Source organism: Verticillium dahliae, genomic scaffold (assembly GCF_000150675.1).
Source record: "Verticillium dahliae VdLs.17 supercont1.2 genomic scaffold, whole genome shotgun sequence".
NCBI lineage: Eukaryota > Fungi > Ascomycota > Sordariomycetes > Glomerellales > Plectosphaerellaceae > Verticillium > Verticillium dahliae.
The window spans coordinates 1,356,036-1,382,499 of record NW_009276916.1 but is presented as its reverse complement, the minus strand read 5'-3'; the positions used below and the strand labels follow the sequence as shown (position 1 = coordinate 1,382,499).

At 57.5% G+C, this 26,464-nt stretch overlaps 8 protein-coding genes across 8 annotated transcripts; 4 read left to right on the top strand and 4 right to left on the bottom strand.

Moving 5' to 3' along the window:
- Positions 1 to 1,793: 1,793 nt before the first annotated feature.
- On the bottom strand, positions 1,794 to 5,012 carry VDAG_01271 (mitochondrial presequence protease; the record flags this gene model as incomplete). Its single annotated transcript, XM_009650157.1, has 2 exons — positions 4,607 to 5,012; positions 1,794 to 4,548 (listed from the first exon to the last, which is right to left on the bottom strand). The coding sequence occupies exons 1-2, from the start codon at positions 4,912 to 4,914 to the stop codon at positions 1,794 to 1,796; spliced, it is 3,063 nt and encodes a 1,020-aa protein (XP_009648452.1). The 5' UTR covers positions 4,915 to 5,012.
- Positions 5,013 to 5,965: 953 nt separating this feature from the next.
- Positions 5,966 to 7,876, top strand: VDAG_01270 (uncharacterized protein; the record flags this gene model as incomplete). Its single annotated transcript, XM_009650156.1, has 5 exons — positions 5,966 to 6,158; positions 6,260 to 6,531; positions 6,594 to 6,986; positions 7,046 to 7,492; positions 7,529 to 7,876. 5 exons carry the CDS (start codon positions 5,966 to 5,968, stop codon positions 7,874 to 7,876), a joined length of 1,653 nt encoding a protein of 550 aa, XP_009648451.1.
- A 1,030-nt stretch (positions 7,877 to 8,906) lies between these two features.
- Positions 8,907 to 10,301, top strand: VDAG_01269 (uncharacterized protein; the record flags this gene model as incomplete). The annotated part of the gene is made up of 1 exon (XM_009650155.1): positions 8,907 to 10,301. One exon carries the CDS (start codon positions 8,907 to 8,909, stop codon positions 10,299 to 10,301), a length of 1,395 nt encoding a protein of 464 aa, XP_009648450.1.
- A 701-nt stretch (positions 10,302 to 11,002) lies between these two features.
- Positions 11,003 to 12,049, top strand: VDAG_01268 (oxidoreductase 2-nitropropane dioxygenase family; the record flags this gene model as incomplete). Its single annotated transcript, XM_009650154.1, has 1 exon — positions 11,003 to 12,049. The coding sequence occupies one exon, from the start codon at positions 11,003 to 11,005 to the stop codon at positions 12,047 to 12,049; it is 1,047 nt and encodes a 348-aa protein (XP_009648449.1).
- Positions 12,050 to 12,295: 246 nt separating this feature from the next.
- Positions 12,296 to 13,685, bottom strand: VDAG_01267 (uncharacterized protein; the record flags this gene model as incomplete). The annotated part of the gene is made up of 2 exons (XM_009650153.1): positions 12,296 to 13,391; positions 13,450 to 13,685. The coding sequence occupies 2 exons, from the start codon at positions 13,683 to 13,685 to the stop codon at positions 12,296 to 12,298; spliced, it is 1,332 nt and encodes a 443-aa protein (XP_009648448.1).
- Positions 13,686 to 14,818: 1,133 nt separating this feature from the next.
- On the bottom strand, positions 14,819 to 18,277 carry VDAG_01266 (DNA repair protein RAD16; the record flags this gene model as incomplete). The annotated part of the gene is made up of 3 exons (XM_009650152.1): positions 14,819 to 15,341; positions 15,398 to 18,119; positions 18,214 to 18,277. 3 exons carry the CDS (start codon positions 18,275 to 18,277, stop codon positions 15,113 to 15,115), a joined length of 3,015 nt encoding a protein of 1,004 aa, XP_009648447.1. The 3' UTR covers positions 14,819 to 15,112.
- Positions 18,278 to 19,892: 1,615 nt separating this feature from the next.
- VDAG_01265 (DNA repair protein Rad7) lies at positions 19,893 to 21,897 on the top strand (the record flags this gene model as incomplete). Its single annotated transcript, XM_009650151.1, has 3 exons — positions 19,893 to 19,915; positions 19,980 to 20,007; positions 20,065 to 21,897. 3 exons carry the CDS (start codon positions 19,893 to 19,895, stop codon positions 21,895 to 21,897), a joined length of 1,884 nt encoding a protein of 627 aa, XP_009648446.1.
- Positions 21,898 to 22,312: 415 nt separating this feature from the next.
- VDAG_01264 (mono) lies at positions 22,313 to 23,441 on the bottom strand (the record flags this gene model as incomplete). The annotated part of the gene is made up of 3 exons (XM_009650150.1): positions 22,313 to 22,985; positions 23,036 to 23,285; positions 23,336 to 23,441. The coding sequence occupies 3 exons, from the start codon at positions 23,439 to 23,441 to the stop codon at positions 22,313 to 22,315; spliced, it is 1,029 nt and encodes a 342-aa protein (XP_009648445.1).
- Between the last annotated feature and the right edge of the window lie 3,023 nt (positions 23,442 to 26,464).

Below are 26,464 nucleotides of genomic sequence, written 5' to 3'. Positions count from 1 at the left end.
GCCTGCCCAAGGCCGTATGCTCCTTCCCCCCCCCTCCCCCCTGTTTCCCCCTTGTCTCTGTTGCGCCTGCCAGGAAAGAGTTCGCGTCCGCCCAAGGTACCACGTCTCAGCCCCTCCAATGACGGAGCGTTACCCGCCTGCTAGGCCCCTTCGGGTCGATCGGTCGTGTGCCGGTACCCAATTATCTGTTTTTCATGATGCGTGCCAACCCTCTTACAGCCCACCAGGACCCAGACGGTTCTCGACCGTCGCCGTCGTCACTCCACTGGCGAGTACAGTATAGGTACGTACTCAGCCATGCATCGCGAAACGGTACCTGACAGAGAGACACAAGGTCGAGGGCTTTGCACATCGTGATCGACCTCTCGCAGAGCCGCCAAGGATGCCCTCGATCTCCCAGACGGGATACGGCGAGACAGCATCTGCAGCAGCGGCTCCTATCATGTGCATCCGAAATGGCGCCCTACTCTTCCATCCTCCAGACCGCAACTCGAGCAGGTTGGTCACAACCAATAAACAAAACAGTACGATGGAACCGCCCAGGAGGCCGCCCTGCCGCATCTGACCAGGGAAGCTTTCGCTCGACCTGCAAGAGCTCCAGAAGCTCGAACCTCGTCGCCAGACCGCCAGTCTCTCTCTGCGCCTCAACACCATGTAATACTGTGAAATTCCCTCATCTCCATCAGACAGGACAAATCACCCATCCGGACGTCTCCCCGGAACAGCCTGTCCACCCTCCTTTTGGGAGCTGCTCAGACCTGTCTCTGCGCTGTCCTGCCTGCTCGAGGCTTCCTCCCTCCCCGCCTCTTCCACGGTCGTGCCCGTCGTGGATCTTTCCGACCGGCTGTCTTTCCCGGTTCTTGCACATGCAGAGCACTGTCAGGGGGAAAGGGAGGGAGGGGAGCAGGAGGGCTGCCCATCGCACACAAGTCAAGGCCACACTCTCAGACTCGCACCCACCTCGGTCCCCCGGCCATCGGGCACCGTGGCCCTCATCGACAATTCTCCATGACAGCTGGGCCCGGGATGCTCCGCCAGACGAGCTCAGAAAATGGGGATCCGCCCGTGTGCAAAAGGCTGCATTGCACTTGCGCACCGCTTCCATGAATTGCGAATTGGCGTGGCGGGGTTGTGACGTATGCGGGGCACGTCCGTTCCTTACGTTCGGCCAGTCCGTTTTCTTATTTGAGTAAGTACGTACCTACCTAAGTACCTTAGTCTTTTCGATTTAAACGGAGCCGTCTACGGTACTAGTGGGGACATCCGTCAACGCAGATACTGACGTCTCACCGTGCCATCCAGCGTGCCTACATGGTCATGCGTGTGCGCCTCACTTCCAGCGGTCATCGCGTTGTCCCGTCGAAAAAGAATTCACTGGTGTCATGGGCACCTATTGTGTACTCTGCCACTTAGTCTGACGGTCCAAGACTGGGGACCTCAGGTCTGAAAAGGCGAGCGCGCCGGTTGCGGCGGCACCTCCCAGCACTTGCGAGCCAGGAGAGGCCGCCTGCCCCCAGGCGCCCTTGCGGTTTGATATTGCGTTTTGCTGTGGTCTCTTTGCCATGGAGTAGAATGGGCAGGAAGACGTATCGTATAGAAACGCGTAGCTTTCATCATTTCACGGAGAGAGCAGAGGAGAGAGCCTCCAAGAGTCCCAGCACTCGGAGAAGGGGTATTATTCTTGGGGCGGGGCCATGATGATGGTACAGTAATTGGGTACAAGATGGTACAAAGCCGTCAGAGGGACTCGATTGGTCCTCTCTGGCTGAAAGCCGCCAGTCGTCGCCTGTTCTTTAGTTGAGCTCCTCGGCTCCCTGGATGTCCATCTCTTGGACCTTCCAGGATCCGTCAACCCAAGCTCTCTTCTCGCCGAGGAAGGCCACCCGCTCCTCCTCCTTCTTGAGGCCGTCGACGAGGTACTTCTGCGCCACGGCGCGGACCTGCTCCTTCGTCACGTCGAGCAGCTGCTCGCGGCGCGTCTGCTTCATCTCGTCGGTGATGCCAGACAGGAAACGGCCCATGCCCTCCTCGTTGACCGAGCGGGGCGCGTCCACGCTCTGGAAGATGGATAGTTTGGCCTCCTCGAGATCCCTGTCGGCCCACGACTTGTCAACCGCCCACTGCCCGGCGCCACGCATAATGGAGAGCGTGTTTTGCGGGTTGGGGTCGCGGTATGAGTAGAAGCCGAAGAGGCCGTCGAGGGCGCGCGAGTACGCTCCACCGCCGTACGCGCCGCCCTTTTCGCGAATCTCGTGATGGAGGTGCTTGTGGGTAAGCAGCTGGGCCAGCACCTGCAGCGGCGCACCCTCGGCCGAAGTGTACGAGGTGGTGGGCAGGGCAAGCGAGCCATAGTACACCTGGTAAGGCAGGGGGTAGAACGACTTGGCATCCCGGGCAAAGCTTGTTGGCTGCGTTGCCGGCAGGGACACGGTGCTCTTGGGCACGGACGACAAGAACTTGCCCAGGGCCGACGTGTTGGCTCCCACGCTCTCAGAGCCGCAGGTCAGAGCCGTGCGCATGTTTCCGCCGGCCAGAGCGAGCTGCTGGATCTTCTTGAGCTTGTCGATCACATCAACCAGCCCATCCGACTCGGGACGGTTGGCCAGCGAAGTAACAAGCTTCACCTGGGAGAGGCCGCCAATCTGCTGCCGGAGCCAAGCGTTACGCGTCAGACCAGATTCGGCAACCCCACGCGCGAATTGGTGACCGGACGAGGCGATGTCATTTACGACACCGTCTGCCGAAGCTTGTAGGAGTTGCCTGATCCTTTGACCGGCCTCAGGACTGTCAAAGTCAGTTTCCTGGATCAGCTTACGCAGAAGATCGAACATGGCAGGGACATTTCGGTCCAGTGCCATGCCTGCGAAGATGAACCCCTCGGTAGCGTGCTGGAAGTCAGTAGGCGAAGGGGTGGAGTGGTAGCCGACCGACATGCCGCCAGTCTTGAGCTTCATCAGGTCTTCCAGCTGCTCCATAGACGTGTCCTTGGTACCCAAGCGCATGATGCTGTCCGTGAACAGGGGGATCAGCTCTCTCAGCTCGTCGGGGAGGTTTTCGATCGTGTTGACGGCGCGGAAGTAGGTGAGGCCGTTGGTCGGGGCCTCGTGCCACTGCGTCTTGACGCCATTCGTGCTGTCATCGCGCACCACGACCGGCTCCTTGCTCCTAGGGATGTCCTTGACGTGGACGGTGGGCAGGCAGGAGAGGTCCTCGGTGTTCGACTTGCCCTGCTCGACAAGCAGCTCCAGCTCGCGCTCTTCGAACTGCTTACGCGCTTCGGCCTCGCCTCCCGCCTTCTTCGTCGCTTCCTCGATCTTTGAGGCCAGCCTCGTCTTCTCCTCGGCAGCGAGGTCTTCGCTGAAAGTAGCTGAAGGTGTCATGGTGAATGTCAAGGTGTTGTCATTCAACAAGTACTTGTCGATCAGCCCCTCAAGGTAGTCGCCTTTAGCCAGTCGGGCCTCGAATGCCGAGATGGTATCACTCCAGGCGAGCGAATCGAAGGGATCGACTCCGGTGAACCACTTGGGCTTGAGCCTGTGGAGCAGAGACATGCCAAAGTTGGCAGTCTTGTGCTTCAGTGCCAATTCGAGCTGGTGCAGAGAGCCGTCGATTTTGGTGCGGTCGAACCCGTTCTGGCGGGCCTCCTTGAGGATACGCTGAATCTCAGCCTTCAACTTGGGGACGTCGGCCTCCTGAACGCCCGTCAACCCAACAGAGTAGATGCCCAGCTTGCCAGAACCATCGTAGCCAGCGTTGGGGCTAAAATCGGTACCGAGACCCGATTCGATCAAGCCCCTGTAAAGAGGAGAGCCGTAGCCGTCCATAAGCAAGGTTGAGAGCAGCGACAGCGAGAATGTCTCAACAACGTCCGAAGTCTCTCCCATAACCCAGGAGACGGACGTCTTGAACTGCTTGTCCGCGGCAACCAGGGGATCCAGGGGTCCCTCGACAATGTGCTCCTGCGGCCCGTTGCTGAGATCGATGGGGCTGTGAACAAGTGTGTCCTCGGCGATCCGGTCGAACACCTTCAAGCGCGCATCAACCTCTTGCAAATGATCAGCTAGAGGCATGTCGCCGTAGGTGAAGAGCTTGGCGTTGCTGGGATGGTAGTGCTGCGCGTGGAATGAGGAAAGTTGCTCGTACGTCAGGTCGGTGATCTTCTGCGGGTCGCCACCGGAGTTGTTAATGTCGGGGAATATCCTGTCCTGGAAACGAATGTAGAACAGATACCCGGCATCGGACATCTGACCCTTCATCTCGTTGTAGACAACGCCCTTGAAGACGAGCTTGCTGTCCTCGGGGGTGGCCTCGGCAGTTTGCATCGCCTGGGGATTCTCGGGCCCTATTCTCCAACCTTCCTGGGTAAAGTCGGTCTTTTTAAGCAGCGGGTGGAGCGTGGCGTCCATGTAGACAGACATGAGGTTCTTGAAGTCTTGCGCATTTGTCGTCGAGTACGGGTAGAATGTATGATCGGATGCGGTAAAGGCGTTCATGAAGTTGGAAAGAGTTCGCGGAAGCATCTTGAAGAAGGGATCGCGGATGGGGTATCTTGTGAGTGTCAGCTTGGGAGACTCGAAAGATTCTCTAGAGCTCTCGAAAAACATACTTCTGGCTACCACAGAGCGTTGTGTGCTCGAGGATGTGAGGCACACCAGTGTCGTCCGGCGGGTTCGTCTTGAAGCCGATGGAGAAGACATTGTTGCTGTCGTCTCGGGCGATATGGAGGTAATCGGCGCCAGTCTTGTCGTGCTGGAGGTGCAGGGCCGTCAGCTTGAGCTCAGGCACATGCTTGGACCGCAGCAAGGTGAAGCCGTGAAGCTTCTCGCCGGCCTTGGGGTACTGTGCGAGCTCGGTGACAGCTGCGCGAGCTGTGCTAGCAACGCTAGCCGCGTTCTTGGCCGTGTTGCGCAGCATGGTGATGGTGCGTATGTTGGAAGGATGGAGAGATCTCAAACACGCAGCAGCAGCATGGTTCTCCAGACAGAACGATATAGTGACAGGGGTTCTAGTGTACATGTACAGGGCGAGGATGAATCATCCAGACTTCGGACCTTCGGGCGGTTTCTTCGATGGTACGTAACCGACAGGCCCTGAGCCACAGTGGAGCCTCGCAAGAGGCAATTCCCAAATTTTCTCTGGCAGTTAGACAGAGAAGGTCCACCCCAACACATAATGCCGTGCATTCATTCGTCATCGGCAGGCCAGGGCGAGGATGCTTTGATGCAATGCACAAGCCACATGTGCTTCTATCGGGCTACTAGTCTCTGGCCAACGCATTATCGGGTCTCACCCCCATCTGCCTGGCCCGATCCATGCTCGAGGAGCCAATGTGAGGCCTCGTTCGGATTCAATGACCAAAGGACAAGACCGTGATACGACCTCCGTAATCCCCAGCCCACTGGGTCATCATTGCTTAAGCCGATAATTTCTGAATCGAGTCCTCGCCATCCACAGCCATTCATCGTCAATCTCCTCTTCCTTCGTGTTGGCCCTCCCCCAGATCGCGACAGGACGGGACCACAGACATGCAGGACCCCTAGACCGGAACATAATTCTTGAAGGAATCAATAAGGACACCTTGGAAGAGAGCCCAACGTAATAACCCATCCCCTCCCCTCCCGAAGCAGCATACATCCACTCCTGTGTGGACGTTGCTTTTGCATTGCATTCCATTTCTAATGCGAATGCTCTTCCCCTTAGTCGACAACGCACCCTCAGCCTGACTCAGGACTACCCGGACGACGACAGCCTCGAAAAAACCCACCGCTGGGACTCCGCCTCGACTATTGTTCGCAACTACACTCGCTCTTGCGAACGAAGCCGAACGGCCAGATCCGCGCGACGTCTGCACTGCTGACAATTCAGCCTCCCCACCCTCGTCGCTGGACGCATGCAGGACCCGCCCTCGTGAACACGACGTCCGTCGCTCAAACACACACACACACACGCTCTCGCCCCCTCAGCGATGCCAGCTAGCTCGCCTGATTCGACTTTGCCAAACGGGCAAGACGGAGCTATCCCGCCAGGTGTCGCCGGCTACGCGAGGAAGACAAAGGCCAAGAAACCCGTAGACATGAACGCGTCGAAGCTGCTTAAGCATCGCATTGCGCAGCTGGAGCAGGATGCTGCCGGTGAAAAGGATCAGGAGGCCGAGATTGGTGAGTTGGCATCCCGTGTCTTCTTTTTGGGGGGGAACGCGGCCGGCATCTTGGCTGGTGGGCGCTGTCGGTGACTTAAGTGGCTGACGGTGCCGTCACAGAGCGCGAGGTCAAGAAGGCAAGCCGGGAGATGATGCTGCAGGTATCCAAGATGACCGACATGGCCAAAATTGAGCACCTTACGCGCAAATCCAGCGAGCTCCTGGCCGATATGCGACGCATGGAGCGGGAGAACCAGAAGAATAAGAAGCGGGGCGACGCCCTTCAAAAGGAGAAGGATGCGAACCGCACCGAGCTCAGCAAGACGGTCGGCCTCAAGGACAAGTTGGAGAAGCTGTGTCGTGAGCTGCAGAAGGACAACAACAAGTACAAGGTGCGCAGCCTGCGGGGACTCAGGATGATGGTCACGAACTGCGCAGGGACTAACAATGGCAGAACGACAACAAAACCTTCCAGGACAACCTCAAGCACAATAGCGCATCCTACGATGAGAAGTATTCGATATTACTGTCCAAACTCGAGGGCATACAGGAAGAAAAGGACCATCCTCGCAAGCAGGTTGTAGAGATAGGCGTCGAGACGCTGTTCAGGAACCGTTTCAAGTCCTTTATTGAGCAGTACGAGCTCCGGGAGCTGCATTTCCACTCGCAGATGCGCACCAAAGAGCTCGAGGTGCAATACCACATGGCACGGTACGAGCGTGAGAAGAAGAACGCGGAAGCCGAAGCTGCCAAGGCGCGCCAACTCCAGGAGCAGGTCCGGACCTTCACCAAGACGGAGACAGAACTGAGGAATCAGCTCAACGTTTACGTGGACAAGTTTAAGCAGGTATGTGTGGAGGGTTTGCCAGTCCCTCGGCCCAGATCCCCCCAGGCTAATCGGCCAAGGTTGAGGACACACTCAACAACAGTAACGATCTATTTCTCACGTTTCGGAAGGAAATGGAGGAGATGTCTAAGAAGACGAAGCGGCTGGAGAAGGAGAACGAGACGATGAAGCGCAAACACGAGGCGACGAATGCCAACATTATCTCCATGGCGGAGGAGCGCGAGGCCATGCGGACCAAAACGGCCGAAGCAACCAAGAAGACGGGCAAACTTATCAGCATCATTGAGCAGATGCAGCAGCAAGGCCGCAAAGTACCTCCGGGCATGGCGGCCACGCTGGAGAGCTGCTACTCGGACAGTAACGGGCAGGTGGATGGGGACGGAAGCGACTATTCTGACGAGGGCGACGATGATGAGCAAAGCGAGGAGTTTGATGACGACACGGAGGAAGAGCCGCAAGCCGCCGATGACGTGCCGCCACGTCCTTATGGCCCCGAACGTCCGCCCGTATCGGCCCCCCAAGCCGCGACGAACGGGCACTAGGAGGAGTCTGCACGCCGCACTTCAGGGGCTAGCTTCAAGACGGTACCAGTATCGCCCGCCGCGCTCGTCGACACTTGCGAGAGCAAGCTGGATGTGCAACGGGACGATACGCCGGCAGTTGTGGGCCTTGACGCGAGCAGCCGGTCTCACTCGATGCCAGAAATGGCGGTCGGGGATCGCGAGTTGGCCAGTAGTATCCAGCACCCAAGCAGAACGATGCCAGGCTCCTATCATTTCGACGTCGACGTCGTCGGCGTCACAGGCACGCTTGAGGACCACGACGCTCCGGAGAGACGGCGAACACGGCTGCTATCCCGCCTCACGCGGTTCACGCGATGGGGGCTGTAGCACACTCTTTTGCTGCAGCCATTTTCGGCGGCCCCGGTCGTGGTCTGGCCGGCTTGTCATCTCGGGCTAGGTCTTGCTGCCGCTTTCGCTTCTCGTGGTATACGAGCCGCGCTGAGGCGTGATCTTGGGCGAGGAAAAGTGCGGCCTGGATACCGGGCTGTCCCTGTGTTGTTTAGGATCTCTCGGCTCTGAACAGCGATAGCGATAGTGTAGTGCTAGCGGGAATGTCTACAGTATTGCTTCTGATGTGTGATTGTGTGGAATCTGCAGTCTGCTGACCTTGGGGGTTTTTTTTTTTTTTTTCTTGTTGCCCACCCCATCGTCCAGGTTACAGCAGCACGACGAACGAGTAGGATAAAGTTCGACACTCTACCTTAGGTTTGTAAAGTCAAGCACGGATCATGGCTGATGACTCGGATCGCGTCCAAGTGACTGAGAATCGCAGTGTTCCGACCAACGAATGGCGCTGCGACGTTGGATCGAGCGGTGGGGAAAGAGCATCTCTGCATCTGTAATCTGTACATGTACGTACGTACGGCAGCTGCAGGGTCGAGAGCTCTTCCCACTTTGTTTGTGGTGGAACGGGCGGCGGGCGGTTGGGGAATGTTGGGGGGAGAAGGCCCCGCCCGCTTAAACGCCAACCACCCGCCGAGTGCTCTTGCCTTGGCTTGCCGCTTGACCTTGCCTGGAATCATCTTCTCAGATCCCGTCTCAGACGCATACACGACAAGACCAGGCTCCCGTCAGCATCAACTCTCCAATTCCTCTCAAGTCAATGTCTCGTCCATTCGATTCCGCATCACACTCCGCGCATGGCCATTGAGCCGGCATAGGCTACGGCCGCGCACCCTACTCGCCCTCGTCACGACCGTTGAGCAACTCGGCTTGGGACTGCGACGGCTGCCCGATGCGAATAGGTTACCTGAAGGGAGCTAGCGACGTCATTCAACTGCCACCCTCCCTTCGCACGCTCTCGATCTACCATCTCCTCTACACATAACAGTCATCCTCCCCGCGGGTGACCGTCACAATGGACTTTCTCGAGGACCCCCGATTGCGCCAGCGCTGGAACCAAATCTCCCACACGACAGGCGAAGTCACCGAGAACGCAGCTGCTGGCATCTGGTCCTTCCAGCACCACTACCTCAACCCGTGCCTCGCCTCCCTCGGCAACGCCATCGATGCCTGCGCCGCCCCTTGCCTTGGTGACCTTGAGGAGCGCGCTCGCCGGCGTCGCGAGGCTGACCGCCGCGCCGCTGAATACAGTTTTGACTTTTACGACGACTGGTACGCCGACGATGGGCTGCTGGGCAGCGGTGGCGATGATTCTACCGCGCTGGGAGGCGCTGGCGCCGGTGACGGAGGCTGGAGCATCGCCGACTGGGACCGGCTGCTGGCGGGCACAGGGTCCCAGAGACGGCACGGCGGTGCAGACGGCGAAGGGGTACAGCAGGAGCAGCCGAAGCGAAAGAGGGGCATGAGCTACGGTACACGTGGTGCTGGGCGGCGCAAGGCGAGCGGCGAGCTGGATCCGACCATTATACCGAGTACACAGCCGCTAGGCTTCCTGAGCAAGCTGCCGTGGAAGATGGGCAAGACGTTACGATACAAGCCCAGCGCGGCGGATCTGCAAGATCATCCCGGGCAGCACGAAGTTTTGGGCATGGGTGAGGCTGAGCCATTGCTGGACGAGGGCGGTGAAGGATCAGAATATGACGGGCAGGCGTATCAGCCTGAGCGGACTGTCGCTGCCGGTAGGAAACGCAGCGGAACGACTGGGTCGGGCGACACATCAGACTCGTATCGTTCAAGAGGGGACCTGTTCCCGAGCGATGGCGAAGGCGAGGAGGATGCTGTGCCGTTGGACGACGAGTTTTCAATGGTCTTATCCCGCGTCAATACAGGCGATGATCGCAGCAGCGGCAAGACGAGGCGAAGCAGCAAAGGCAAGAGGCCCGTCAGCGGCATGTCACGAACCGTGTCTCGAGCGACTATTGACTCGATTCGCACGCGAGCAAGCACGCCTGGACCGCGACACAGCTCGGGGAGTACACCAGTGACCCCGGAGTTGAACCGCGTGCAGTCTATGGAGGATTTACAGCGAGAAGAGGATCAGATGCGCGAGGAGGAGGACGCCGAGGTGGAGACGAAGCGCAGGAGAGCCCTTGCGCTTGCAATAGAGAAGGGTCTGCGGGGCGTGGGTGAAGCAAATGAGGCCGTCAAAGAGGATAAGCCTACAGTGAGTGACGAAGCGGATATAGTACAGCCGACAGCGTCCAAGGGTGGTGAACAGCCAACGTCTTCGGAAGACGACGACGGTCCGTTGCCTGGCGGTCGGCCACCTGGAGGCTTCCTGACCTTCACAGATGGAGGCCAGCTTGGAGGCGAAGAATTCGTTCCTGCTCGGCTGCCGCGGTTCAGATGATGAAGGTACTTCGAGCGATTGTCAATTCATCTAGGAGATCTGGCAATTCACAGCACGCCATGATAACGAAGGACGAGAGACGAAGCGTTGGGCCATGAGCGTCACGTCAGTTACGATACCACGGCTTGTTCGAATTGATACATTGCAGGGCAATCAGCTCAACGATTTTAATCTACCGAACTTTGTTTTGACGATGAAAAGCGTCGCCTTGGCGAACCTCCATATCTCACTCAGCACGATTGCAACAGCAGAGATGCTTCGCGGATAACTGACGATCAACAAGAAAACACCACTGGCCAACGCGCCATCTCGCCGTTGGCTCGGGAGCGTGCCGACGGAGTGCGTGCAAGATGTGACGCCGACCCCAACGGCGAGCACTGATCTAGCGATCAACCTGGGGAAACTAGGGAGCTTGGGTGGCCAAGACGGCGAGCTGGTGTCCGCACACGGAAATGCCGAGGTCGCGCGCCCCCCGAGGACTCCCCCGCATCATCAGCTGTTGGAGATGTGCCCCCTGTAAAGCTCGACCCCAGATCGCCACTAGAGTTCAACCACATACATATGTGCATGCTGGCATCGACTCTTCAGACGGCTTTTCCCCGCGACTTGCATATATTGTTTGGTCCGCCAATCCTGACCTCATCATCAACACGCCGTCACGACTTGTACTCTCCCTCTCACCGCAGCGAGGCATCATCACCATGGCACCCATCACAACACCCTTGACGACTCTCCTGGGCGTCTCGCACCCCATACTTCTCGCCGGCATGGCTCGCACGTCAGGCGGCCGCCTTGCCGCTGCCGTGTCCAACGCCGGCGGCCTGGGTGTCATCGGCGGCTTCATGTACACACCCGACCAGCTTCGCGAGATTGTGGCCGAACTCAAGGCTCATCTCACTGACCCCTCCCTCCCCTTTGGTGTCGACCTTGCTCTACCCCAGATTGGCGGCAACGCTCGCAAGACGAACCACGACTACACCGGCGGTAAGCTCGACGAGCTCATCGACATCACCATCGAGTCCGGCGCCAAGCTTTTTGTCAGTGCCGTCGGCGTGCCGCCCAAGCACGTTATCGACCGGCTGCAAGATGCCGGCATCCTGATCATGAACATGGTCGGGCACCCGAAGCATGCCGTCAAGGCGCTCGACCTCGGCGTCGACCTCATCTGCGCGCAGGGTGGCGAGGGCGGCGGCCACACGGGTGACGTTGCCAACTCGGTGCTCATCCCTGCCGTCGTCGACGTGGCGCGCAAGTACCGTCCCAAGTTGCTCGGCGGGCTACCGGCGCTCGTTGTTGCCGCGGGCGGCATCTACGACGGGCGCTCCCTCGCGAGTTCTCTCATGCAGGGCGCCGCTGGCGTATGGGTTGGCACACGCTTTGTCGCTTCTGTCGAGGCGGGGTGCAGCGAGGAGCACAAGCGCGAGGTTGTGTCGTGTGGGTTCGATGGCACAGAGAGGACACTTGTATTGTCTGGGCGGCCGCTGAGGATGAAGACGAACGACTACATTCGCGGGTGGCACGCGCAACCCGAAAGGGTCAAGGCATTGTGCGACAGTGGGACGGTGCCGATCGAGTACGACCTCGAGGAGGGGAACGAAATTGATCCGCCGCATCTCATGGGTCAGGTTGCTGGCTTGATCACGAGGATACAGCCGGCGGGAGAGATTGTTGACGAGATGGTAGCTGAGGCTGTGGACATGTTGAAGCTAGGGAGCACGTATCTCGACGCCTCGAAGAGCAGGTTGTAGGTTCTGGGCAGAGCCTCCGGATCCAATGCCGACACTCTACGTGTACTACTACTACTGAAATTTACAGGCTTGTCTTCATGCCATCTTTCTGTGTGGTTTCTCGATTGTGTTGCGCTTCGTATCGACCAATCCCCTTGTGTCCGAGCAACTTGTTCATTCTGCGTTTCTCATCACGTCGTTCATCCTGGGTCCTCTTGTCCAACCTCGGCAGCGCTTAGCCTGCGGCCTCTTGTTTTCTTCACACGCTCAAATCAATTCTCCAAGCCAGCCGGAAACGAAGCACACGTCCCAGGCGGCGGACCCCGAGACGAAGGGGCTCAGCAGCACAAACACGGGCATCCTGACCAGGACGAGCCAGACAAGCCTCGCCGCCGTCCAAGCGGCCTCGCTCAGGGTCTCCTTCCACTCGTCCGGGTCGACGACGCGGCCGATGCGCACGAGCGCCGTGGGATGCACCCTGTCCCCCTCCAAGCAGTCCGGCAGCACGCCGTTCCACACGCGCGCCGTCCGCACGGGGCCCTCGCTGCCGTAGAGCTCGCGCAGCTGGTCCGCGTAGCCGGCGGTCGGGTCGCGCGCGTAGACGACGTAGGCGCGCGGTCCCACGACGGGGGCCGGCTGGCGGCGGCGCGCGCGGCGCAGGCGGTACGGGCGGAAGACGTAGGTGACGGTCTCGAGGTCGGCAAAGTGGCCGAGCAGGTGGTCGTCCTCGGGCACGCGCGTGTCCTCGAACGAGACGGGCGCGCCCCAGGTGGCCGGGTGCGGGCAGGGCGCGTCGGGCAGGCAGGGCGCGAGGCGGCGGCGCCAGGTGCCGCGGCCGGCCTCCTCCCACTGCAGCTTGCGCGGCTTCTCGGTGATGGCGACGACGAGGTGGCGCGTGTTGAGGAGGTGGCGGACGCGCGGGTCGCGGAAGCTGCGGCCGCGCGCCGTGTCGCGGATCGGCATGAGGACGGCGTCGGCATCGAGGTTGAACGGGTCGTGGTGGCTCGGTCGCCGGAAGTCGGTGCCGGGCGCGGCGCGGCGGAACTGCGTCGGCCGCGGAGTCGGGTCCTCGGGCTGCAGCGGGTGGCGGACCGTGTTGGTGCGGTGGAGGTGGCGGAGGGCCACGAGCCGGGCTTCGTAGCAGACGCGCAGGAGCGCGAACGACGCCTGCGCTTGCTTGATGCCGTTGTGTCCGAAAGGGATGGTCTGCGGGTGTGGGAGCAAGGAGAGACGTCTGTTCAGAGTCCACTTGCTGGGTGGGTGGGCAAAGGTGATGAGCCGGTTGGGCATGGCAAACTCCCAGATCAGTTCCCTGATCTCAAAGGGGAGGCGGGCGAAGCACTTGAACGTCGTAGTCTTGTTCCTGTTCGGGCCTTGTTAACAACGACACCATGTAGCGCTTTATACGAGGGATAAGGTACCGGTGGATGAGCTCGCGACTTCCCACTTTGACATCGGCTTTAATCTCCTTGAGGGTTTGATGGACTCCATTCAGGGAGCTGCTCAAAGACAAGGCGAGCCTGTTGCTAGTCAGGCGGAGAGCTTGCAAGTGAGCGTTCGCCTCTTGAGCCTGGTTGCGTGCGTCGTTCTCTTTGCGCTGGATGACAATGCTGGGCTCTTGGAACCTGACCTTGAGCTCTCTTCCCGACGACGCCATGGCTGCGGTCGCTCACGTTGACCGGTGTAGGCTTTGCGGCGGAAAGACCAGGGGCAAGACCAGATGAAGGTGTACGTCGGTCGTGCTCGATGCTCAGGTAGACGGTATTTTTGTTCGAAAGCTAGCAGTAGACCGCAGAGACACCGTTCAAAAGAATAACAAGAAGAAGGATTGGTTGAGTGAGAGAGAGAGAGTGTTGATCTCAGTCGACGGGCTCACTGGTGGTCTTTTCCCACCCTCGTCTATAGAGGAGTTGCAGTTGGCAGAACGCAGAGGATGGTGCCGAAATTTCTACCACGGAAGGCACGCGGCACCTTCCCTTGGGGTGACTGAGGTCTCGTGGGAAAATTCATCGGGCTGTGTTTGGTTGCCAGCTTATCGCGACATTCACCGGGTCTCAGGCTGTGGCAATTCATAGGGGGCGGCACGGCGGTTTATACACATTCCACGGAAGCGAAGCGGGCCGTCTTCGAGACTCCTGTGCTGCAATCACAAATGCCAAGGCCGCCCCCCCGCCCAGGCAAAACCGTCTCTGTGGCCTATGCTTGACTCGTGAAAAGGTCAAACGGCGAGACAAGTCATCGCCGTGGTCGTGTGGCCAGACCTGGCGGTCTCACAACCGTTGACGAATACCTGACCCTACGTTACCCTGCTCCAGGAAGAGGTTCACCCAACAGAAACCGACGGCCTCTCATCAGCATGCTTGAAAAGAGGAGGGAAACCTGTGTCGCTCTGTTACACCATCGTCCACAGGCCCCGGCGAGATGCACATCCTGTGAGGCAGGTTGTTTGCAGTGTTTAGGTAACCCCTTAGGTAAACCTGACATTCTCCAACCCACGTCCCATTGAGCCGTCACTCCAGATGACTACAAACCCGTCGTCATGAGTCACTGCAGGCATCCAAATAGACTGCGAAGACCCTGTGGCGTGGTCGTCATGGTTTCTGTTCTCCTTCATCGTCAAGGCTGCATATCGCCTTTCCATTACGCTTCAATACCCCACGAGACTTGAGCAAGTCATAGCCTGTCCTGCAGCTACGTTCGTTGGGCAGAAAAGTCTACTAAGAGCAGAGTGGCCGAAGCAAATGTTCTCATATGGAGGCACCAAATGGAAAGAGCACTGCACAGCTCAACAACGTAATAAAGCAATGCCATGTATGCGTGGCTCATAATTATACAGTAGCGCTACCAATGATACCGCTGGCGAACCCAGCCAGCGTTGATCCCGCTTCATCCCAATGGGCCAAAATGCCTCGAGTATTGAGAATCAGAACCTCAACCATGATGCGCATGATTCTTTGGCAACCGGGCGCCTAGTTCCTCATGTGTCGTGTCATTCACCATGACTCCAGGCTCCTTCCGCACAGACCGAATAGCAAAAGTGAAAACCAGTCGCGATCAACCTCGGAACAAAACAATACAAGTGGACTAACTGCCACGGAAAAGGAACTGCATGTCCTCAGGGCTGAGCGACTTCATCGCCTTGTCATCCCCATTGACGGTCGAGTGGATCATGTTCGTCTTCTTCTCTTGAAGCTGAACAATACGGCTCTCTACCGAGTCCTCGATGCAAAGACGGGTTATGGTACAGGGACGGCCCTGTCCGATACGATGGCAGCGATCCGCAGACTGCCACTCGGCCGCAGGGTTCCACCAGCTGTAACTTTGATCAGCAAAACGCACATGGAAGCAGGGGCCGAGGGGATTGCTTACGGGTCGACGATAAAGACGTGAGACGCCTCAGTCAGGTTGAGAGCCACACCTCCCGCCTTCATGGAAACCAGGAAGCACTCGACTTCTGGGTTCTTCATGAAATGGTCGATAGATGCCTGTCGTTGCGCAGGCGTCATCGAACCATCGAGCATGACAGTGGTGACGCCGGCGCGGCGGAGACGCCACTCAATGAGCTGAAGCATCGACGTAAAGTTGGAAAACACAATCGACTTGTGCGTGGCCTTGTCAGACCGGAGCTTGTGCAGCTCGTATACGAGCGTCTCGATCTTGCTTGACGAAGTCCACTCCTCCATCTTGATACGGTTGATGATGGACGACTTCTTTACCATGGCCTGGTCCTGCTCAATCTCGGGCTGCTCCAGGTCGATCGCCAGCGGTATGTGGCACATGGGACACGACAGCTCATCCATGTTGCTCTTGGACGACATCATGTAATCCCTGGCGCAGCCACGGCAGAAGTCGTGCCGACATTTGGACCGAATCGCATCCTCGGCAGGTTCGTCGCAAATGCAGCAGACCATGATGTTCTGACCGCCCTCGGCATTCTTCTTGAGGATCAAGTCAGGATGATCGGCAATCTGGCGCATTTGCATGAGTAGACCGAAAATGTTGGCATACTGGTTCAGCATGACGCCACGGGCCACATACGTGTCGAACTGGCGTTGCGTGTTGGTCATGATGCTGCGCGCAAAGTCATTCTCCACCTCGCTGAAGAATTCCCGGTTGATATTGATCTCTTTGACGGGCAGGTCCATGGCACTCATATGGTCCTTCTTCAAGCGGCGAAGCATGAACTTGCTAGTTATCAGCCGCAGCTTCTTGAAGGCGATGGCACCGGGACCCATGGCACCGTATTTGATGATGGGGTTCAGAATCTCCTGGTTGAACACGGACACGTGCTGAATGGCAGAATGTCCGCAACTGTTGCACATCTTGTGCTCGTCCATGTTCCACTCGAGTTGGCTGCACTTGCACTGCTTGCAAAGATACGAGGCGAATGGTGTAATGTTGAGAAAGCGCACAAGTGAGAACAGCTCTCCGATTCGGTTCTGGAGAGGCGTACCAGTCAGACACCATCTGTAATCGCCTTTCAGGGCGATGCATGCCCTGGCAGTGCCCGTGTCGCGGCCCTTGATGTAGTGTGCCTCGTCGAGAATGATTCGGTGAAAGTCGATTTGGTGGATTATGCTCTTCTGCTTGTGGACCTCGCCCTTCTTGCGCTGGTTGAACCCCTTTTCCTGCTTGCGAAACATGGACTCCAAACTGTTGTACGACATCATGATGACATCGTACTTTTTGAGCTCCTTGGCCGTAACGTTCTTGACCTTTGTATTGGTGCCATGGAAAACGAACGTCTTCAGGGTTCCGTCTGTGTACGAGGCAATCTCGTTGGTCCATTGCATCAGGGCAACAGGCGGGACCAAAACGAGGGAAGGCTTCTTGATCGAGCCGTGGTCGGACATGATGAGGGAGACGCTCTGTAGGGTCTTGCCCAAGCCCATCTCATCACCCAGAAGGCCACCCTTCCAATCAGTCGTCTCCATCTCTTTCATCCAAGCAACACCCTTCAGCTGAAAAGGCTTGAGCTGTCGTGTAATGTTGGTGGGCTGAACCGCCTCAGCACCGGACATGGCAGGCCGTGCTTCCAAGTCTGTCCACATTGTATCGAGTTCTGGGTGATGTCTCTCAAGTCGGTCCCGCTCACGGCGGGCACGACGGCCGAGCACAAAGTCATGCGAGTCGTCGAGATTTATCCGAGCGCTAGCATCAGCAAGTTCGGGGAGCTCCTCGTCCGACCGATCTGGGTCGAAATCATCATCATCAGGCTCCGAGGAAGGAAGGATTGGCAACGTGGCAGCCGATCTGAAGCCTGGGGGAGCATTGGGCTGAGCTGGGCGCCTTTTCTTAGGCTGCGCCACGAAACGCGGCCGCGCAACTTCAACCATATCATCGCTGCTGTCGTCCTCGCCCGTCTCCTCGGGGGCTTCAAAATCATCCGAATCTGTTTTGATGCTCAAGGCCTCGCTAAGGTCTGAAGACGAAGCTTGACCATTGGCGTCATCAGAGAGGGCATCGTCTTCGGAATCATCAATAAACTTTTGCTTCTTCGTAGGCCGTTCGATGCTTGCCGAGAGTGGAGACTTTGATGGTCTGCCGCGTTTGCCCTTGAGTACAGGGGTTCTATCCAAAGAAGCTCGCAGACCACGGACTGGACGACTGGTAGACACAAGAGTTGGCATGTCGATCTTTTCATACTCTTCTTTTTGTAGGCGCCGAGCAATGATCTCGTCAGGAGAAGTGTCAAAAGACAACTCATCCTCGTCACTGTCGAGAACTTCATACGTGTTGCTGCTGCGCTTCGAGGCGCGAGCGAGTGAAAACCGGGTGTTTCTAGTGGCCCTCTCACTGGGAGCTCTTTCCATTACTGGAATCTGCACCTCCAGACGACTCATCATGGGTCGAGAAGATGCCGACTTCTCGTCAGCAGCCGGTGGCGCTGGCGTGACCTCGTGGCTCGTAGCCGGAGTAGAAGCCTCGCTTGCTGAGGTGAAAGTAGCCGAGGTCGAGGCCGACGTTGTCGATTTGCTGCCTCTTACGGCAACGCTCAAGGGTTCGATAGCGTCTACAGGCGGTGGAGAAACTGCAGAGCTCAGGTTTTGGGTCGAGGTAGACCTGGTCATTCGACGAGAGCGACTACTCTCTTTAAAAATGAGGTCAGTAAAATGATGTGGACCGTGGTGTAAGTGGTGCTGAGCAAAAGGGGACTACATGGTGCGGGGGTCAACAGTACTCACCAGGGGTCTCGATCCTGGACGCAAGAGAGTGCGCGGCTGAGGTGCGGGTTTTGCGAGGCGCCATTTTGCCCAGAGTTCGGGGAGAACAGGACGGGTAGGAGCAGTGTATCTTGTGACGATTGAGATGCCGCGGGGGGGCACCGAAAGATGTTGCCTCAGGTCAATCAAACAACCAACAGTGAATATGACGACAACAGCAGGACCAGCTGCAGGGCTTTGCGCGTGTGTCAACCGGTCGCAACAGACGAGCGGGCGACTCTGTGAAGAAAGCGCTCTGCCTCACTTTCTGGCAGGCTGTGGGGCGTAACAATCGACAGGAAGGGGCCGGAAGACGAGGAACAGACGAAGACGACCCGATGGAGTGCAGAAGGAAGTCAAAGCAGTCAGTCTGGAAGGGTGAAAAAAAGTTCTTAGATCCTGGGAAGGCAGCAGCGGCGAGATTGGCCAATCCGGGGCAAGTGCTGCTGTAGCCTTCTTCGGTGTGAGGAACAGAAAGGTGACAGTGAGAGCATAAGGTTGGTCGATGGCAAACGGGTGGAAGGGGCTGAGATGCGACCGACGCCTGGGCAGCCCACACTCGCAAGAGAAACGAGGAGCCTTATTCAATAGCTGAAAGGTACGTCCGCCCATTCATTGGTGTCAGGGGGATGGGCAGATTAAGCCGACCGGGCAATGCTGGCACTAGGTTGCCACCCTTTTCCTCCCGAAAAAGTAGTGGTGAATACTGACATCTGGGGAGTTGGGGGACGCGTTTGGCGGGCAAGGGCGGGGTGGCAAGTCTTCACGAAGTCACGTGGAGCCCCTTTCCCATTAAAACCCTTGCATCTGCGGGCCGTGCGCTGTGGCGACTCGACTCTGTCCAAACGCCATACAGTGCATCGCACCCATGTTTTTTTGGATATCATAGACGTCATTGGCATTACTTGAACACGAAGAACCTCGAGTGCGCTTCTACGCAAAAGCAATTTGCCTTGGCTGGGGGGTTGAGCATTCGGCAGGCTTGACACATGCAGCATGCAGCTCGATGCATCATTGCCATATTTTCAACCACGGCTACATCATTGGTGACGGCAAATGTGGACTGACTTCGAAAGACTGTCTCATGTCCCTTGGGCACCAGTGGCAAGGCAGAACTCGAAATGCGCACGAAGTCACATGACTTTACAGAAAGTAGCACTGCACAGAAGTGTGTGGGTTGCTAGAAACAGCACTGTGATGGTAGGCGAATTCTGAACCATCACACAGTGTTCATAAGGACATGATTCAGCTGCTGGTGAATCGGCTGGGAAAAGGGGCCCAAAAAGGAAAGACCCCCACACCGTGTTTGCAATCCCTGCAGGAACGATGCCCGGTACCTGTGAGGTACTTTCACAGGCACCACAGGCACCACAGGCACCGCGTTGAGGCCCTTCTCTGCGCGTCTCCCATTTTCCCTTTCCCTCAGCCAGCTTGGCGGGTTCCTGCCTAGCCGACATCAAGTTGCCACTTGCCTCACGCTGATCTTGGGCAAAAGATCTGTGAGCCGCATCTTCGTACCTACCTTACGTTGACCAGAATTACCAACTGCGGCCTGTGACGAGGAACCCGACTCTTGTCAGAACTCGCATGGGCTGAACCGTCTTCAGCCGTCTTATTTCTCCTCATCATCTCAACTGCGTCAGAGGTTTACACTCAGCACGATGGTTCGCAACGTGACCGGTCCGTGAGTACAATCGCCGTCAGCACTTGCCTCTGGGTATTCAGGCAGTCACTAACTCAAGGACAAGGCGATCGGCCCTTACTTCGTTCCTCGCCGTTCGTCATCTCCCTCTCTCATTTGCCGAGGGTTTCATCCTGATAGTGTGTCTTTAGGCAAATAACATCTCCGCCCAGCAAATCACCCGCGATGTAGAGCAGCGTCGTGCAGCTGCCGCTGCTGCCCTCCAGAATCAAGCCCAGGACGGTGACGACCAAGGTGACGACAATCAGGATGAGCCACGGCAGGACGGTGATGGAGACCATCACATGACTAATGCCGCCGATGAGACGGCTGAAATAACTGCGTCCGCCGACACATTTGTTGATGTTGCAGCCCCGGCTACGCCTCCGCTCGCAACCGCCCGTCAGAGAGCCGCCGAAAAGCGAAAGGCTAGCAAACTCGCCGCTGATAAGATCAAGGCCCGTAAGGCGGCCAAGAAAGCTAAGAAGAGCGGCGACGATGACGGAGATTTCTTTGGCGACCTTGCTGACCTCCTCGATGGTCCGGTGGTTCCAGTGCCTGGTCAGCTAAACAATTGCGAGGTTTGCAGTAAACGTTTTACTGTTACGCCGTACTCCAAGGCTGGTCCTGATGGCGGACTTCTCTGTGCCCCCTGCAGCAGAAACGTGAAGAAAGGCGATGAAAAGCCGAAGAAAAAGGTCACCAAGTCGACTGGCGGGGTTGGCAGACGCCGTGCCGTCCAGAGCAACATCATGGACGGCAACTATCATCGCGGCGCCAAGAGCCTCTTGACTCTCTGCATCAACACCCTTGTCAAGAACCTTAGCTTGGCCGAAGATTTGGGGGATCTGCCTTCTCATGTCATCGACAAGATCGCCCGCAGCATCGCGAAGAGGCGTCTCCTCGATCCCAAGACTCTGGCCCTGTTCACCCGCCCATCCATTGAAATCCTCAGCATCTACGACGGTGCCAAGCTCACTCCAGATGACTACATTACTGTCCTTATGGTTTGCAGTAATCTGAGGCAGTTGAGGGTTCGGAACGGTATCCAATTTAGGGACTCCGTCATGACCTATCTTATGGGCCGCACCATGTGTCTAGAAAAGCTCTCGCTTCATGGGTCCAATCTGATCAGCGCTGGCCACTGGACGGAGTACCTCACCACCAAGGGGCATGCCCTGACCACTCTTCAGGTATACTACACCAACGAGCACTTTGGAGACGATGTGCTAGCTTTGCTCGCCGGCTGCTGCCCAAAGCTGGAACGTCTCAAGATCTACAGTAACCAGGAAGTCACGAGCGACGGCATGAGAAAGCTTGGCGACATCAAAACCCTGAAGCACATTAGCCTTCACCTCTTGGCCCCCATCGCCCCTAAAGCACACGTCTCGATCATACGCGACCTAGGCAAGAACCTTGAAACCCTGTCATTGAAAGCGGCCCCTGCCATCAACGACGAAGCTCTCACCGCCATCAAGGCCAACTGCGCCTCTCTCACAAAGTTGCGCATCACCCAGAGCGAGGCAATCACAGATGAGGGCTTTAGCGAACTATTCACTGATTGGTCTAACCCTCCCCTGAGATTTATCGACTTTGACAAGGACCGTCACGTTGATGCTGAGGACGCGGTGGAGAACCCCAACAAGATCGGACTCTGCGCTGACGGCTTCCGCGCCCTCATGGCTCACTCTGGCCGTGAGCTATGCTTCCTCTACATCTCCAGCTGCCGCAGCATCACGAAGCAGGCCTTCGAAGAGGTGTTTGCGGAGCACAAGCAGTATCCCAAGCTAGAGGTCCTCGACATTAGCTTCTGTGGCGAGGTCGACGATTTCGTCGTCGGCTGTGTGTTCCGGAGCTGCCCGAAACTTCGACAGCTAAAGGTCTTTGGCTGCATGAAAGTTACCAGCCAGGTCAAGATTCCTCGGGGCGCTCTCCTGATTGGCGTGCCCAACGCGATGGGCGTGGAAATTGAGGGAACCGAATAGTCGAGGGCTTACGGAAATGAATTACCGGGATGATGAATGAATTATGAGCAAAGGGCGTTCGGGGGCTCCAGCACCTTGTAGTATTCACTTCGGAATCAGCTTGCTTATTTGTTAGTCGTGTTGCTTCCACTTTTTCTCCGCCTGCTGCGAAGCTTACTTTGTACGGGACCATGACAGTTCCTGGACACACCAGTCGAGTAAAGTAGCGCATCAATGACGACCAGCCCTTTGGAAAGGCAAACAGCACAAGCCCATCGTGCACAGAAGTGATTGTCATATGTGGTGGATTAGATGTGCTCCTTTCCGAGGACTATGTACTTGTTGAATCTTGCACCCCTCGCTTATACAAGATCTGCCTTTTTCATCAAATCATCATGTCATATGTTCACGACCTTTCGCTGCCTTTTCCCCCTCTTTAATCGGCCATGTGGTCCTTGACGAACTGAATGTCTTGCTTGGCATAGGAGTTCAACCTCGCCTCGAGCTCTGCGTCGGACAGCGTCGCAGCCTGCCTGGCCATACCGTTGGGGCTGCATGCGCTCGTGTCCTGAAGGTAATGCAGGTGAGCCTCAATGTCGAGGCCGAGGGAACCGCCGTTGCAGCTGATGCTGGCGATGCCCTCGCAGACGCGAATGTCGGCAACGGTGTAGTCGATCTTGTTGGAGCCACCGCCCGAAAGCCAGTACTCGACATTGGTGTGCCTGTAGCCAAGGATGATGGGGGGAAGACGGGGGACGGGGTCGGCGGCGTGGGTGACGCGGTACTCGGCGCCGGCCTGGGCGGAGACAAACTTGGCGAAGTAGTCGTTACCGACACGGGGCGAACCGTACGTGTAGAGGGTGACGGGGATCGACTCCTTGGCGCGGAGGTAGGCGGCGCCGATGGTAGCAACAGCGGCGCCAAGGGAGTGGCCGGTAGCGACGACGGTGTAGTTGGGGTTGGCGGCGCGAGCCTGCTTGATGGCGGCGATGGCCGGGGTGCGGATCTCGCGCCAGGCGTTGTTGAAGCCGGCGTGAACCTTGCAGTTGGCTGTCAGGTCGGTGCAGCCAGTGAAGGCGAAGAGAATGTTCGAGATCCAGTTGCGGATGCTGCGGCGTGTTAGTGGCTGACTCGAGCAGCGGGAGAACTTGGGTCTTACTTGGAGGAGCCGCGCACTGTCAGCACAATGGTGCGGGCGACATCATCCCTGACCACGAGACCTTCAATGCCAGACGTGGCACCGGAGAAGGAGGCTATGGTGGTAGCCTGGTTCGCCTCAACCTGAGGACAGCCGTTCTCCGAGCACTTGACGGCGGCGCCAGGCGCATTGGCCCCGTTACAGTAGGCCGCGGCAGCATACTGGACGTAGAAGCGGAAGCTGTTCAGGTCTGCACTGGTGACGCCGACGGCTGGGTAAAACATTAGTCGAGCAAGCATGAACTGGAGTGGGGGGACTGACCTCTTTCATCAAGAGCCGCAAGAGTGTTGCCATACTCCTTGATTGGCAAGACACCGGCCGTGGCCGTGGCGGCCAGGAGAGACAGGACGGGCAGCTTGAACAACATGTTGACTGAATTTCACAACAGCAACAAGGAAGAAGAGCTTCAGCGAGCGAACAAGACGCTTTGATCGAAACCGTCGAGATCTCGAGCACCGCCTTGAGCAACTGGAATCCGTGTAAGAGAAAGCGAGACTGTAACAAGGGCATTTGATCCCACAAGACCGGCGCGGCAGAGCCTTCATATAGAGGATCATCTGGGGAAGGCCATGTTCATCGCGGGATGAACATGTTCCTGGGCGCCGGTACCATGCTCCCTGTTCGAAGAGGAGGTGACAAGGGCCATCCCTTGAAAGGCCCGTCAGTGTGCACGGAGAAGGGGGGGCGGAAAGGGGAACGGTCTAGAAGACAGTTGGGAAGTTCCGACATGTCTCAGCATCCGCACATCCGGAGGCTGCAGCAGAGATGCGCTTCGTGGATGGGTCAGAAACGAGATATTGGCTTGTCGCGGCGGGAAAAGCACACATGACAAGGCTCCGTTGGTCAGTAGCAATACCCAAGGTGGTAGACGGCGTTCGCGAGGCGCCGAACGTAGCAACGTCTTGCGCCCATCACCACAGGTTCACCTGGACGATTGACCAGTAAGATCGCAAGGTAGCGTCGCAGGCCAGCTTCCGCCCCGGCCACAGAGTGACAGCCAATACGACTGGCTGAGAGGCAAGGGGTGCGAAGCGCAAAGTAAGAGAGTGTGAAGGGAAAAAAAAATCAATTTTGGCTTCCCCCGCAAGCCGGTCGGGGCGCGAACGGGGCATAGGTTCGTTTGTTGGGAAGGAAGAAGCGGGTTCTCGTCGGGCTTCGTCTCTGGCGAAGCAGCTCCCCAAACCAGCAAGGCTTCGGGCGTGGCTGCCAGAAGGAGCACAAGAGACGAGGCGGCCAAGGATATCGCGAGATCTGGGATGGTGGGGGATGGGGTAAGATCGGCACTTGAAGGTGTGCACGCGGACGAAGAGTGCGGGCGCGTGTCGGGGTGGCTGGCGATTGGCCGACGATTGGTGCACGCTGGGTTCGTATGGAGTCCGGAGCTGTCACTGGATGTGTGTGCCCGGGAAGCACTGCGCCGAACAGAGGCGGTGGAAGATGGCGTCGGCATCGTGAGCTGAGAGTAGGATGCGGTCGACTTGGATCGTTTTGGGAGGGTTCCTCCGACCGGTTCCACGACGAGTCAACACTTCGGTGCGGACTGGAGTCTGGTGACCCAGCGCTGGATCGTGTGAGGAGCCCGGAAATGAGGGCTTTTTGTTCTTTGACACGGCTGAAGCTGCTCGATGCTCGGGGATCACCACCGGGGTTGCTGAGGTTTGTTGAGGGGAGAAATGAGTGATGGGGTCTTGTAGGTGGACACGATGTATCTGCCGGAGGGTTTTTGGCAGTCGAAGTACTTCCCCTCTCCACCGCCATGTGTCCCCCACAGTCCACCATCAACAGCTGGGTATTGCCTGCCAAGTCTTTCCTTCCTGGCTGCCTGGGTCGTGCCTTCATCATTATCGTCATCATGCGACCCCCTCCTGCCTCCCTTCTCATCTCGACTCTCGACCTCAGCTGCCCCTGCCCCGCCTGGGTGTGGCCACCTGCTGGAAGTGCAATTTGCCATGAAAGTCATCAGGACGTTCCAGCTCATCATGCTCATCATGCTCACATGCTCATATGCTCATATGCTCATATGCTCATATCGCTCCCCAAAGCGGCTGAGCTCCTGAGCCAAGTTGGATAACTCACAGCGCTGCGTACATGGTACACGACACTGCGCTGCTGCGGACCATCCCATCCATCCATCCCTTCACGCTATTCCCCTCCCCTCCCCGGCCATCTTTTCAAATGACGATGCCGATGCCACCCAATTTATCAAGCCAGCAGCCGAGAGCCCCGGGAATGCAACCCTATCTCAGCAGCACAGCAGCACAGCGGCACCGTTGTCCAACTCTCCAGCCTTTGCACCTTTTGTCTGCCGATGCCAACCAGTGCCGGCCCAGCGGCAGCCCAAAGTGGCCGGTAGACAAGGGGGCGCGCCAGCCTCAGTGGGCTTTGGCTTGCCAGAATGGGCATCGTCACATCACGAGGCCCTTCGATCCACGACTTCAATGCGAGCCTACGTGTTGACCCAGCAATAGGAGTCAATTCCCGTACACCAAACCTTCGACTCGAGCCTCGGTTGACACGATCGTCTGGGTTTTTGACTTGTGATAAAGCAGATTCACCGTCGACGAGACTCTAACCAAGACAACATCCACGAGGCGCTTCGTTCGAGAGGGGTCTAACAGTCATTTTCGGGCTCGGCCAAGTTCCTCAGAGTCTTCTTTCTTCTTCTACAAGGGCATTGTCTGTCGGCTGCCGCTACTGTGCAGATGTCTCGCTACACTCTCGGCCGAGTCGGCTCGCCTGAACAGTACCACAACTGACAGCGTTGCTCGTCATCACGGTGATCCACCAGATCTATCAGTCTCCGGCTCCATCCACCGCACCGTTGCACCCTTCCCACCGCAACGACTTTCTTCTCTGGGGCTAGCGACTGATTCTGATTGCTCAACTGGCTCGCTTGACCAAAGGGCCGAATTGATACAGCAGATCGATCGATATATGCGGTCTAGTATACCACAGGCGAGCCACCCCGCAGTCTTTTTCGACCACCTGCCAGTGGCTCGGCCCCTGAATTGGTGCAACCTCACAAGTTGATCTGTCAAATCGTGGGACCAGAAGTCAAGGATGCCAAGTCAGGAACGTACCATTCTTAGCTGGGATGTCAACCTTTTTCTTGATAGATATTGCGCCATGTGAGCCTGGCGATCTGCACGTTCGGGGCTCATGTGAGCCACCGTAGGAATGCAGGGCCAGAAACTTTAATGCTGGCATGCTTGGCTAGGCATTGGTTCAAACTATAAGTATGCACATGGTAAGCCGCAGAGTCTTGAGGGTGTCCCGAGTTGTCCCATCTCTGGTACGGCGGAAGACCGGTTCATCTGGTCTCACTGGTACAGAGCCAAAAAGCGTGAAGCATCTCCGCCTTGCATTCGTGAACATGGCACCCTCCCCGAA